Source organism: Amblyomma maculatum, chromosome 3 (assembly GCF_055883805.1).
Source record: "Amblyomma maculatum isolate TAMU_Amacu chromosome 3, ASM5588380v1, whole genome shotgun sequence".
Classification (NCBI taxonomy): domain Eukaryota; kingdom Metazoa; phylum Arthropoda; class Arachnida; order Ixodida; family Ixodidae; genus Amblyomma; species Amblyomma maculatum.
In genome coordinates this window covers 171,172,590-171,187,403 of record NC_139346.1, presented here as the reverse complement: position 1 = coordinate 171,187,403, position 14,814 = coordinate 171,172,590, and the positions used below count along the sequence as shown (strand labels likewise).

Here is a 14,814-nt window from a genome sequence, read left to right as displayed (position 1 = left end):
TTTACTTTTAGGATGCAAAATATATTCATCAATCACAGCTCGCAGAACTTGATTTGTGTGCCTCTGCAAATTGCAAAATAGCACTGGGCACAAAAATGCTGCCTCTGCCACGAAGTTGTTCCTAATCTTTTTCTTCCAGAAACCTTAGCATTCGTACAACACGAAATTCACTCCTAGCCTACTGAATAATGTATGCATAATATATAGAATGATCAGCAAAATAAGAAAGCTGAAATATTTAGACAGTTTGGTCTCTTGTGAAATCATCCCTGATTTTGTAATGCAACGTCAATTATGGTACCTGTTGCTGTGGAGTTCAATCATGTTGTAATGCACTTAAAATATATTGCAGGCCCAACAAGAGGAAGATGATTTGGATGGAGATGTGGCTGTCACTTTGGAGACTCCTCCTACATTCATGGAGGAGTTCTTTGCAGAGGTGATATGCAACTTTTTGTTTTTGGTTGAGAAGTTTAAAATAAAGTCTGGTGTCGTGCTTTAGAGAAATTGTGTTTTTACTCTTCTTTCAGTGTGATCGTAAAATTAGAAGTCCTCAAAAGCTGATCACTGTGGCATGTAGCAGATGGAACTTGCAACCACTTCTTGCATTTGGTACCAGTGTAGAAACCGTAGTTATGGCGTATATTCTTCCAGCCTTTATGAGAGAAAATCTAACAGTATTGATGCTCCAACTATCATGATACATTTGTGACAGCAGGTTTCAGTAGCAGCAGGCTTCGCACCATACTCTCACTGGGCGCCAGAATGTGGTTTTGCAAAGTTGGCACCGGGTTGGTTTTACCACCATTCAGTGGATGTACGCCATTACTGGATGCTGCAGCAGGTCAGTTCGGTGCTAGAAACAGTCGAAATTGTGCACTCATTGGAGGGTAGGTATGACCTATACAAGTGTTTCTGTAGGGTCAATGTGGGGCTATCAGTGAGCTGGAAACTGACTGCTTTATTGTTCTATGCTGTGTGATGCTGTCGAAATACTTTTATGGATCTTGGCACAGAGGAAAATAAAGGGTTGGTCTAGAAAACTGTCATTAATTCTCAATATACTGCTGACCTTGCTATGAGTAGGCTTGCCTTTATTTTTGTACGTTTCTTGTGGCATCTGTGTAGTGCCAGCAGTAGTGCTCCGAGAAGGGACTTGCACAGTCCCCTTACTGCCTCTCAGGAATTTGGGCACATATGCGGTGCAGAGTGCACGAAAGGATGTGTGCATTTCCTTTTTCAGGTGGAAGAGATTGGACAAAACATAGACAAGATTGAAAGGATTGTGCACGACATGAAGCGGAAGCACAGTGCGATACTGTCGTCACCACTTCAAGATGAGAGTGAGTCGCCAATGGGCCCTAACCTTGTGGAACAGGGGCAAGAGCAGACAAAGAAATGGGTTGAATGGAATGAAAAAGTATGCACGAGGTATATAAAAGAAAAATTGCCCACGATTATGTTACTTCCTAATGCAAAATTTGAGCACAGCTTATCAGCTCTTTCACCTTTTCAATAGATTGAGGCAAAGATTTCGAGCAAGACACATATGTACAATTACAGACAACTTTTTTTAATTTTTCACATGTATTCCATCAAGAAACACTCCACTAACAGTTTTTGGCTGCCATGAAAGAAGTTTTGTGGTCGGAGAAAAGAAGAGAGCAATTGAGTTATCGAAAGGTTGCGGGAAGCAGCGCTTGGGCCCATAGGAACATAGCAGCGACTAACTGACTAACTGCCGCTGACAGCGCTAGCGAGTGAAGCGAGTGAGAACGGGATGCAGTGCACACACCTTGATCCCCACCGGCGTTTCCGCTGAGAGCGAGCCGCCAGCGTTGTGGTGTGTGGATGTGTGCCTTCTTTGTTCTTGTCTTGCGTCTGTATTCGCTGGTTCCCTTTCTATGCAATATGAACCAACTAGCCCAACAGTTTGCATCTTCGCTGCTGCGCCCTCCTGCCCCCATCGTTCACAGCTGAGTGTACCCTCCCCCCCCCCCCCCCCCCCCCCCTCCCCCTCCACTCTTCCTGCGAGGCTCTGGTTGCCGCCGCCTCGAATTGAGGGATGAAAGGGGGGGGGGGGGGGGGGCGGAGCTGTGGGCGCCAAAGAGCTGCGCTCTAAAATGTACTAAAACACTGTCTCCACAGTGGTTCAGCGGTTAGGGCATTTGACTACTGAACCCAAGGATGCGGGATCGAATCTCGGTCATGGCGGCTGCTTTTCGATGAAAGCGAAGAGCAATGTGCCCTCGTACTGTGCTATGTCAGTGCACGTTAAAGAACCTTAGGTAGTTGAAGTTTCAGGACCCCTTTACTACGGCATCTCTAGTAGCCTGAGTCACTTTGCGACGTTAAACCCTACCAACCAAACGAAATTAAACGTCCTTTGTATATGTCCTGTATGTACTTTATCCGGATACATACTATATTTTTCGGTTTATAAGACGTACCCCTCATATTTAGAGTCTTTAAACAAAACAAATTGGTATATAAGACGCACGCTTGTATAAGACGCAACTCAGTTTAGTCAGGTTAGTGAAATAGAATGTGACTATATATGCTTGCTCGACCATCGCATGCTATGTGCCTGAAAGAAAATTTATTACGTGCACGTGCGAATGATCGAAAAAAAAAAAAAAAAAAAGAGGCAACACTTGTGCGCGAAAAAACTCTCGCTCAGCGAGAGCAGAAACACTTTATTATTACTCAAAGCCTTGAAAGGCTTCATTTTGGTATGTGGTCGCCAATTTCTCGCGAAAGCGCTCAGGCATCCTCTTTGCATTCATAATCACGGCGCTAATCGTCACTGCGTGCGGCCGCTTTGATGCATGTGGCAAAGCACACGCGGAAGGAGGAAACACACATGCAATAGCCATGAAACAATGTTGTAAATCGTAACTGGAAAAAAGAGTTGGCTCGATCTGTCTTGTCTTGGCAGCGTGGAAAGGGTGAGGAGCATGGACGTCACGACCTTTTGGCATTCTGCCAGTGAGATGGCTGTGCAATTCTAGAACACTATAACGACTGTAAATATAGTAACCGCAGGCATCGCTACCATTACCGTTTCATGATAAAGTTTGCCTATGAACATTGTGCGAAAAAAAATAAAAAAATGCACATAAGATGTGCCATTGGATAGGACGCACTACCTAAATTTTTGTCAGAAAAATGCGTCTTATGCACCGGAAAATACAGTAAACATTGTGTAGGCATAAATAAAACAAGGGTGGTTATGCGTGTAGACAACAGCACAGATTGCGGAGCATGCTTATTGAGCTCGCTCATGCTAACAACTTCCTGTCGCACCTTCGGCAAAAATAATGAGGTACTCTTTGAAATGCTGGACGGTGCCTCTGGTTCACTCATGGATAAATTGAAGAGTCATTCATAGGTCCTCTGCAGAATGTGTGACAAAAATTAGAATGCTGAAGTGTGCATTGTAGTATTATGTCTGCACCTGTGCATGCTTAGACAAATGTACAGCCGGCAGCAAAAGCTTAGGATGCATGTGTTTGGGAACAAATTTACTGTAGCGCTACATTACTACCCGACCACCTGGTGTCCGTACTGTTTCGTGGAGCATGTACATCTGCTGATACTTCCAGGTATACCAGGTGATCGACTTGTGTAACTGTGTTTAAAATGTTCTCTTCCACACTTTCGCATCCCATAAATGTTCCCTTTGCTTACTCTGTATACCTGCAGCAGTATGGACAAGACCTTATTTTTTTTCTTTCGTTTCCTTTTTATGACTGCCGTTATGTATAGGAGCAGTCAAAATGTTACGGATCACGCTTTGGCATTAAAAGTTTTCTTGCGCATTCTGTAGAGAAGGTATGACAGTTTCCTGGGCTCATGCATGGCTGCAATAGAGGCATGTGATACCATAACGTAAAGTACTCCCTAATTTTTATTAGGTAACATCTAACAAGAGTTTCATTACTGAAGAGTGCTCCGTAAAATTATGGTAGAGACTATACATACATGCATACTCGATGCACAAATGTGCGTACATGTGTGCATAGGAAGTAAACGAGACAAACTTATGAATATGAAGCTGTGAAAACAATAAAACAGAAACAAACAAGAAAACATGGATAACTGAAGGATCATTTCATCGTTAGCACAGTAACGTAGGGAAACTGGAAACAAACTTTAGCTCAGGATTTGTAACTCAAGCTGGTTGTTGGGGGGCCCACCACAAAGTGTGGTTGGATTGCCTTCTCATAATTCTGTCCTGAACTAATTGTCTTTCTTTCCTCACATAGAAATGAAACAAGACTTGGAAGAATTGATGGCAGATGTTAAAAGGATTTCCAATAAAGTGCGAATGAAGCTGAAACGTATGTTCTCTTATATCTTCCTTAATTGCACGCAACCTTTTTGTGTATGCCATCATATATCCCAAGCCTCTGTTGAACTTGCATGGATGTAGGCATTTTGTGATCTTAATGTTTTCAGACATAGACTGTTCTGTGTCCCAAGAGTGTTCTCTCTCTTTCGTTAATGTAATAGCGTTAAAGGCTTTGTTCTGCACAAAATCAGGCACTGTCGGCATTGTGATGAAAAATCACGGGCATGATCCTGGCAGGTAGCAGTTGGCAGACTGCATGTCTCACCACTGATTCTTCTATGGTTTGTTTGACTTAACAAGGCTGTATGATATCACAAGGATGGGAAGAGCTGTCAACTTAGGTCACCGATTTCAGATAAGATGGGATAGGAATCAACCTTCCAGCACCTGGGATGCTGAGGGAGGCACGCTATTCCTAGGTCACACAGGCACGTTTGTACAGCTTGGTTGAAGAGGAGCTTTATATGTCGGGGAGTTGTCTAAGAGCAATAACTGGATAACATAGCAGCTTACTACTGTATGCTTATAAGAATGCGTGGGATATTAGAGGCACAAGTTAAGGGATTGGTAATTAAGTAATTAAGCCAGCAGAGGCTACATTTCTGCCAACGAGGAAGGGAGCCACAGGTGGGAGCTGCTAACACTATCACGTCATACCCTTAAAGAGGAAGCTTAAATGTCCCCCATAATTTTTGTAGCGAGAGCTACATTGGCCAGTCTCGCCATTTCGCCGTGCCTGTCTGAAGAGCCAAGTAAGAAGAAGAAAAAAAGAAGGAAAAGAAGAAAAAGAAAAAGAAGAAGACAGATAACTCGGTAGTTGGCAGAGGCGAATGACAACAGCAAATTGCTAGGACAGACGGTTCATTTGAAAGTTGTGATGGCAGTGTGCCCCAGAGTTCGACATAGAGACGATGTCATACCACTAGAAGTTTTCTACATCCAAATGAAAATGGTCAACGATGAAACGCAAGGGTGCTCATATGTGTAGTCATTCCCCTATGGCATAAATAAAGCTTAAATCATAAACTAAACTACTATGTGCAAAAGCCACGTCTTTACTATGAAGCCGAACCTAAGTGTAGCCATGCAGATAGCTCTCGCGTAACTCCAGGTTTAACCACAAGCTAAACCACAGCTAAGTTTTTTTGTTCCAGTTATGGTTGATGTGCATTTCTGTCTAATTCAGCCTCCAGCAAACTTGATATGTATCGACCGTGATATTGTAAACCATAGCTTTAGCAGCGCGTAGCCAGACAAGGACGAAGACGGAGGAACACGTAAGACGCAGAGGCGCTGAACTGCAACTTTATTTTTGGTAATCAGCCAGCCATGTCATATGTATACCAGAGAGAAACGCCCACAAGAGGAACAAAATCTAGACACGTGGCGAAAAGCGGTGCAGCAAAATCAAACACGAGTATAAAAAATCGATAAATCTAAATGCCTAACACACGATTGACATGATACAGCGCCATAACATGATAATAGTGGCCGTGGTGAAAGTGCGTGAAAAATCAACGAAAAATTCCCAGTCCTTAACAAGCAACAATGGCTAAAAAGAGGTGGATGCGCAGAAAACATTTTTTATATAAGAACTTGTTTAAAAACCGCAGAGAAACTTATTAGATGGACAAAAAATAAGTGAAACATGAAAAAAGAGAGAGAGATGCAAATGTTGAAACAAAATTGAAAGCCAACAATTAACACTGCAAGTGTTTGCACTTTTTGCCACTTCAAGTAAAACACAGCGTGTCATCCATGTGCATTATCACTGGTGTATTAAGGTGAGACACAAAAAGTTTAGATGGAGTCTATATATATATATATATATATATATATATATATATATATATATATATATATACTTTTTTTTTTTTTACAAAAAAAATTTTTGACGTCAAGCAGTTGCTATACACCTGTTTCACTTCCTTAAGTAAGCACACAATAGTGTTCATTGTATGAAGACACCCAGTGTGTTGGGAAACGCACTGTGTTGTTGCAATAAGACATGAGTGTTTGCGATGGAAAGATTCTGTTTTATTTCTTTGTCATGGCTGTGACTCATACTCGCCTTAGCTATTTCAAATAAGGCATTTCAAAAATATTTTGTGTACACATCTGTGACTGTCGGTCCAGGTCACAAAAGGGTGGAGTGGAGTCATCAAAAGATGGAAATTGCGGAATGCTCATATTCATATGATGGAAATCAAGCACAGCTGGCAGCAAATATGACAAATTGCGCTTCTGAATTAATAAAACCAAAAATAATTAAACAGTCTTCTTTCGTGTGTAAGAAATGACTGAGGCTATGGGTTTTCAAATGACATTTTTTGCAACACAGTGATGCAACAGAACATTGAGCAGGAGGACCAAATGGTTGGTAACAGATCAGCGGAGCTCAGGATACGAAAGACACAGGTGAGCTTTGGAGCAGTTTATTTAACTCACTGCTTTAACACAGATGAAATTGAATTCTTCGCTAAGCTTTAAAGCTACAATATTACAAGATCTTGTGCATAGGTTGTGTTTGTGTGAAATGTATGCAACTTTAGGTTGCCTCTTGGAAATGTACATTACCCTTATAGTAAGCGTACTGGCCTCTGCTATGCTACTTTGTGTTCTCTATATTTTGTCCAATAATAAGCTGAGTAACAATACGTTATATATCTGTGATATTAAAAATTCAGTTATGACTCTGAACTGTGGTTGCAGCTCGAGCAGCTGGCAAATGAATAATGAATTTGAAGCTCTGTATTTGAATGTTTTTAGCATTTGTGGGCAATGAGTTTCATTTAAGGCAGTTTGTTCAAAATAAGCGCTTAACAACACATATGTATACTTGTTCCTTATTTGTGCCGTTTCTGTAGATATGGGAAATCAGCCATGGATCAGTGTACAAGCAAAGTGAAATTACTGGTTGTAATAGTTGCCATAGTCAAATGGTATCGGAGATTACTTATTTTGTGCTGCAACAGATTTTGTGTCTTTCCAACTAAAAATTCCTAACCATTGGTAGAAGTAGTTTAGAGAAAGGAAGATAAATTTACAACTAGTGCCTCAAAGGCATTTAGGTTCAAAAGAAGTTGTAGCTTGTCGAGTTTTCTGTGGCATCTGTCACTTGCGTAAAAACATGGACAGAGTGGTCATACTTCTTTGTTGCTTAAATACGATTAGCATTCACACAGTCCATCAGCTTGGATTTGCAAAGCCTCGGTTTTCAAAATCGAGAGGTAGCTGGCCGAAAGCGCATCGGGCATTGCGGTTGATATGCTGCGTGGACAGCATAGTATCATTCATTCTTATGCCACACTGGTAGACAGGTTTAAAACCCCCGCTAGCTAAAATGTTGGCTTATTTGTGACACAACCATTGGTGCATAAACGTTTGGAGTTTTCGAGTTTGAAGTGATTGGCCAGTGTAGGCACCTACATCCCATTGATTGCTAATCGCATTTCGGGCATTTAACGCTCATTGTGTAATCTTTACGCTCAAGTTCTATTCTTGTGCCTTTGTTCTGTTGCTGTCGGTGTCATATGTGGCTGCTCTCTATATGCTGACCGTTGGTGGCTTTCAGGAGTTTGTGTGCGGGCGCTGTGGGGGAAAAGCACATCCTCGGGAGACAGGTCTTTCCTCCTCTCTCTGCCTCTTGTTTTTCTCTCTCTCTGCCTTCTTTTCTTTCTTTTTTAAACTCTCTGACTCCTTGCAGTATTTGTTACTGGGGCAGTCTTGCTTGCCCCCTGACTCTTCTATTTTGCATGCCCCTCACTCGTAATATTCGGCCTGCTGCTGCATTCAACTGGGTTTGAGGTTTTGCAACTTCAGAATTTTGTGTATTATTGCTCTCTCTCTCTTTTTCTCTCACTTTCTCCTTCTGCATGGCGTGCCTTGAGATTCCTCACTCGTGCTTACCTTTTCCGTGCCAAGTTTTTGCTTTTTTCTCGGTTTCCTTCGCTGCCTTTTATTTTTTTAATCCTTCTCCAATACCTAACGCTTTCTAACGCTATCTTGCAGACAACAGAGTTCCACTCAGAGCACTCCTATGGTTTACTCTCATCACATATGGTACTTTGTGAACATCCTCTAGGTCTCCCAGAACCGTCTCGGTCATATTGTTTTTCATTATAATGAGCGAGAATATTAGTTTTTTATATGCAAGAAAAAAGAAAGTTTGTTTAAGTGTAGCAGGGCTTTTTTGTCAAACAGAACTATTTTTGTTTCAGTTTGAAACTTTTTGCCCTGGGGCTAATCTTTGAAACGGTATGGTTTACAAATGCATGCCCACACGGGTCGTCTGGAGCTTTGCATGCTGGACGCTCCATGACAGCCGTGGGTTTTTGCCCAGGGTGCTTGAACAACACTGAGAAAAAAAAAAAAACAGTTCCATTATATAAAAAAATTCTATCATTGTAAAAATTGACAAATAACAAATGCCTTCATTTACAGCCACTAAATGAACATGACTTTTCTATGCCGAGCTGATTGTAGCCAGGATGCATGTAGCATGATGGCATAAATGCAGCGTTGTTGAGAACACTCTGCCACTCACTACCTGTTGGCGGCATCAATATGAACCAATCGCTGCTGTTGCTGTAGGGAAGACACCAACACTGTTCAACACTGTTCAATGCTGTTTGGGTCGACACTGTTGGAGGGTGTGAGGAGGAAATGGAACAAAACAGTACACATGCTTGCAAGGCCTTTTCTGCTTGTGTGCATTTGCTCATGTTGCTGAAGTAGTGGCTTGACCTGCTGCATTCTAGTGCCAAGAGCATTCTGCGAGCATGGGATGACTGTAGTGTAGATGGCAGTGCCAGCCAATACTGTTGGCTGTCATATCTTACCATGCCTTGTTGTTTCTGGCTTGATTCTTCTACAGAAAGTGATATGTATCTATAAACTAAAGCATCTGCTGAAAAAATTTCTCTGGTTGAATAGCGGGCATTGGTGATTGCTGGCGATGAAACAAATGTGCCATTTTTCTCTGCATTACTAGCCTTGTGCCCCTTTCTGAGCACTAAAAGATTGTAGCAATTGTGTGCAGTGTATGGAGCAGCGTCTTTTGACCCTTGTGCTGAAAGGGGTGCTTGTCTAATCTACTTCTTCTTTATTTACTTATGGTTTCATGAATAACCAGAGGCTTTTTTTTATTTTTGTTCGTAAGGATTTTAGCATTCCCCTTCCCGTGCTAAAGCTGCAGGCGCGAAGTGCCGTTAAGACGCAGTTATTTCGCTTATATTTGCGGTAGACTGTACGCACTGCGCCTGTCAAAGCAGTTACTTGTTGAGTATTTTCGCTTGATGTACCAAAATAAGCTGAGCAGCGCTGTCTACATCTTCAGGGTGTGTAGCAACCTGGAAAACTGGGAATTGTCAGGGATATTTATGCACCGGGAAAAATCAGTGAAATGTCAGGGAAACCATCAAAAATTTCGCCAATTCAGGGAAAATGGCCCGATATATTCTGCAGCGCAGTTTCGTTTTAAGCTGGCGCACAGCAAGGGTGTGTCGCCAGCGCGCAGCTGCCGTGACGAGGCGCGATATATTACTTTGACGCCAATGCATGACTGAGGTGCCACAATAGAAGGACCAATATGCGCGTGAGGTGGGTACTCAATAAAATATGCAAAAGCGCTGCGTGAGAGTAGTACGCGACAAAGAGCAGGAATAATCACGCCGGCAGTGACCAGCGGGAAAGCGATTGGCAACCTGTGCTGCTATAGTGGTGCTGCCAAGCGTGCGTGCTCGCAGCCATATTGGGCTGGATTGGATTGTCTCTGCTTTTTACAGGGTGGGCGGCTCTCGTGCTCTGAGGCTGGTATCCGTGCGCTTCTAATTCTCAGTAAACTTTTGATGTCTTTAACACTAATAACAGCCTTTTCACCATTGTAAATTGTAGAATGTGATTAATAAATAGCTTTTTGGTGTGGACTACTCATCTATTCTCATTATCATTGAGCCTTTTCACTCGTCAGGAAATTTGAACTGAAATAATAAGGAAAAACCTGAAAAAGTCAGGGATTTTAAATATAGTGGTTCGCTAAACAACCTGGTCTTCCTCGTCATGTAGTCCTGAAGATCTCAGTGGTACAGGCAGTGGGCGCATTGCTGACATTCCTTCTTCTGTGTCCCAGCACTCGACACTTTCTCGCAAGTTTGTTGAAGTTATGACAGAGTACAACAAGATCCAGAATGACTACCGGGAACGATGCAAGGACCGTATCAGGCGGCAACTCGAAATTAGTGAGTTGGAAGATTTTTTTTAACCCATTCCAGTGTCTGTGCTCATTTTATTGTACATTGCACTCTGTGCTTATGTAGTGTCTGAATGCTAAAATATTTTCATTATTTAGTTTACTACTTTTCGGTGTTGCCAGTGACTTAGAAATGGGTAGCACATCCTTCAGGTGTCACTGGCACATTCTTCTCCATGCTAAACACAATGGCACGCTACCCATTGTGGGGTAGCGGTATCCATCTATCCATCTCTGCCTGTGATGTATTTGAAGCTGCTTTTGTAAATGAGAGCTGCAATGTGAATCATTGCTTTCTAATTGTATTACGAGTTGCAAATCTCTAGTTTGATTACTGTCTTGCATTTATTCACCCATCATTTACTGTGATTGCAGCAAGGATAGTGTTTTGTGTTCGTATTTTAGTTTTCTTGCTGGCATTCAAATTAACTCTGATAAGTCAAAATCCCACCAAAGTATGTGTGGTAGCAGTATTATACTGCAAGTGAGATTGTGAGATTTTCTGCTGTTTACTCGTCCCTGATATGATGAGCTCTTGATGTGAGCAAGTATTTGATTTTAGTAGGGTTTGTATTTAAGTCTTGTTGTAACTTTCTGTTGTTTCTGCTGAGTCATTGTGCTTGATTCGAATGCTCTAAGTGCCCTTGATTGACACTGCATTTGCTCTGCATATCCTTCGGTTCCATATGTCACATTTGCGCAAATGGGCAGATTCATACCTTTTGCAAAGGATGTGACACCCTCTGTGTAGTGAGCAAAACACGCTGAAAACAGACCTGTATGCGCACTTGACAACTGCTGCCATCTATTGCCTGCACCTGTCTCCGATGCCAACTACATGTATGCAGTAGAAACTGACAGTTTTTTTTAGCAAAAGCTACACTACTGTAGGTTTTCAAGCCATCGGTGTGGCACCGTGGCAGGAGCTGCCACCTTGCATCTCTCGTTTCACGTGGGACGGTTATGTCAGAATCAGCCTGCCAGGACCCTGGTATTCACGTTACTAAGGCACGTTCATACGGTTTAGTTAAAGCTGGGCTTTATATGTGGGCTTGTAGCCTACACTATCGTGTCATACCCTTAAAGACGGAGCTTAAGTGTCCCCCATATTTAGATGCAATTAACGCCTTTACCACCACCACCACCTAAAACGGCGGTGAAATTTGATGCGTTCAACGGAACGCTTGTTGTGTTTGATGCAACGCTCAGTTGCCCGCAGCCGAAGCTTTAGCTCCACACTCGGTTCAGCAGCATTGAACCCGTGTAATTTCTTTTTTCAACCAGTGGAGCAAGAGGACGAGATGTGCACATGCTCGGAAGTAGCTGCATGAAAAGGGCAGCTTGAAAAAACTCTCTCACTTTTTTTTTCTTTTTTTGTTTTTTTTTTTCAGCTGGGAAGATGACAACAGATGAGGAAATTGAAGAGATGTTGGAGAGTGGGAACCCGGCCATCTTTACTCAGGGGGTGAGTCTTTCTCCTTTAGTATGAAGGAGCACTGAACAAGGGTAAAGGGGGGACGCCTCAGTTTGCAGGTCGAGCCAATATTTCGACAAGTGGACTTGTCTCGATCTGCGAACTGAAGCGTCCCCCCTTTACTCTTGTTCAGTGCTCCTTCATACCATTTAAACCATCTTCTTCCTCTCGTTCTTCTTCAGTGTCGCGTGTGAACCATGTTTGTTTTATTTTCAGTCATGGCGCCTTTGGTATGGGCAGCGTTTCAAAATAATGAGGAGGATCATGTTTTACATGGAAACACAGTTTGGTGTGTGGCAGGCTATGCACCCAGGAGCCAGTCATCAGTGTGTTATGGTGCATTTGGCTGCTATGAAGTGATGACCATACCAGGGTTACTGCCGGCACATAACTGTTCGTACTAATCATGAGCAAATGTAGTCTACTGCACTGCAAAGGACTTCTCAATTTTTTAACCTTTGTTTCAAGTTCACGAAACTGTTGGTATTTGCGATCCACATGCGAGATTAGGTTGGAGTCGCGGACTCACCTGCTGTTGACCAGAATAGGTTTGTAGACAAAGCACTGCTCGCCAGCTTTGCAGCCTTTTTTTTTTCTAGTTTCTGGCTTCTGGTAGCATCGTGATCTCGATACTTGAAGGTGGCACTTATTGTTTTCTTTCGCTTTCTGGGAAATAGTCCTCCATTTCCTTGTGTATACGCAGATAACGATAATGCTCGAACACCCTGCTGTTAGTATAGCAGTTTTGCCCTATTCAGCTGTGCTACTCTTTAATTATTATTATTATCTTTTTTTTTGAGGAATCGCTGTCATAGCGTGAGTCCGCTAGTCTAGGAAGGAGCAAGAAATATCTCTCTGCTGCCCTGGTAGGCTGCTTTCTTTCTTGTCAGCATGAAAGTGACAAATGTATGTGCTGGATGCTGTTGCACCTGCAGATTGTGATGGAGACGCAGAAGGCCAGGCAGACCCTGGCTGAAATTGAGGCCCGCCACCATGACATCATTAAGTTGGAGAAGAGCATACGGGAGCTTCACGACATGTTCATGGACATGGCCATGCTGGTGGAGAGCCAGGTAGGCACCACTCTTTTCCTTGAACTAAGCGACTCTCTTGTGGGGCACTTGAAGGAATGTCAAAAGTTGAGGTTTCCGGTACAAGAGCAATGAGAGTAATTTATTATCTCAGCTTTTGTACACAATTAAGAGAAGCATTTGGTCCTGATTAATTGCTGTTGTGGAGCCACTCAAGTTAAGGAAAATCATCTTGTATCTTGTTTGGAACATCAATGTGAGGGCACCTTTCTTGTATTTCCTTAATTCTTTAATATTACTTTAAGTTTAAAACACTTTAGTATTGTTTGACTGGTGTCCAGACCAGTAGGCAGGGTTGTTCTTTCTTATCACTTTGAATACCGAGGGCAAGAACGCTTTTCTTATACTGTCTTGTGCTTTTAGCACCCTTCATCTATCTTAATGCTGGTAACAAAAAGCTTTTTTTGCTTACCGCTGTTTAATCATTGTTGTCCGAAATGGACCTGGGGCCTATTTTATGGTATTGTCATGTGCATGTTTTATATATGTTTTATTTGTTTGGCCCTGCAAAAAGCTGAAGGATGAATGTTCTAGCGACAGCTGAGTAACAACAGCACTGTATAGTCATTTCTGCTTTTGTTGTTTGTCAAATTTCCACCTCCCACATAATGCAGTCACTGTAATTATTCCACTTCAGGTGTGGCAGGGTGATGGTGTTGCACGCTCTTTCCCACATGCCTGCACCTGCCTGTGGTGGCTTCGTTTCGCTCACAAGAAGTGATGAATTTCATGTTCTATATTTTTTAAGGGTGAAATGGTGGATCGCATTGAATACCATGTCAAGAACGCTGCAGCCTTCGTTGACACTGCCACTCAGGAGACGCGGCGAGCCGTTCGCTACCAGAGCAAAGCACGCAAGGTGAGTGCAAAAACACTGTTGTGGCGAGTTGTAGGCTGCCTCTCTTGTAGTGTACATGTGCTCGGACCTAGATGCACAGTGCAACCTTATTTGTGAGACCTTGAGAAGCTTCGTAAGAACTCTGTGCTACTTGGGAATTGGATGCTTTGAACATTTGCAGCTTTGAGGGACTGGTGGATATAGTCTCTGATCATTTCTAAACAAGTTTATGTGATGTAAAGAAAAACGACTGGTTTGGCTTGGTTTGTGGGGTTTAACATCCCAAAGCGACTCAGGCTATGAGAGATGCTGTAGTGGAGGGCTCCAGAAATTTCGGCCACCTGGGGCTCTTTAATGTTCACTGAAATCGCACAGGACATGGCGCCTTGCTTTTCGCCTCCCTTTGAAAGTAGCCATCGAGGCCGGGATTCGATCCCGCATCCTTGGGAACGGTAGTCAAGCACCGTAAACACTGCGCCACTCCGGCGGGGTAGAAAAATGATTGCTAAGTTGCTTACAGCAGAAGCTTTATTTCTCTTCATTAGTTTTATGCTATGCATGTCTGGTACTTTTTCTAACTGGATTTTAGCATTTAGTGGGCAGCGTATTGCTGATGCACTGGTGGATGATAAGGTATGCATGTGAAATTCAGGGGATACACAGTCTTCCTTTCTTTTTCTCACTTGGCCACGAAGCCTTTGGCTGCACTCAGTGGTGTTTTTGACAGCGCATGAGCACACTGCTGCCGCACGAGGTCGCACGACGTCATTATGGTCGTCACCAGTCAAGTTGCATTCATTGCATGAG

At 42.8% G+C, this 14,814-nt stretch overlaps 1 protein-coding gene across 5 annotated transcripts in view; it reads left to right on the top strand.

Annotated features, from left to right (window-relative positions):
• Positions 1–14,814, top strand: part of LOC146196916 (syntaxin-1A-like) — a 31,673-nt gene that overhangs the window by 3,399 nt on the left and 13,460 nt on the right. For all 5 annotated transcript variants that reach the window (XM_084598629.1, XM_084598632.1, XM_084598631.1 and 2 more), the window contains exons 2-9: positions 353–439; positions 1,244–1,343; positions 4,269–4,343; positions 6,696–6,772; positions 10,485–10,593; positions 11,996–12,069; positions 13,014–13,151; positions 13,918–14,028. In XM_084598629.1, coding sequence (XP_084454755.1) covers positions 353–439; positions 1,244–1,343; positions 4,269–4,343; positions 6,696–6,772; positions 10,485–10,593; positions 11,996–12,069; positions 13,014–13,151; positions 13,918–14,028 — 771 coding nt within the window. The remainder of the gene's footprint in view (positions 1–352; positions 440–1,243; positions 1,344–4,268; positions 4,344–6,695; positions 6,773–10,484; positions 10,594–11,995; positions 12,070–13,013; positions 13,152–13,917; positions 14,029–14,814) is intronic.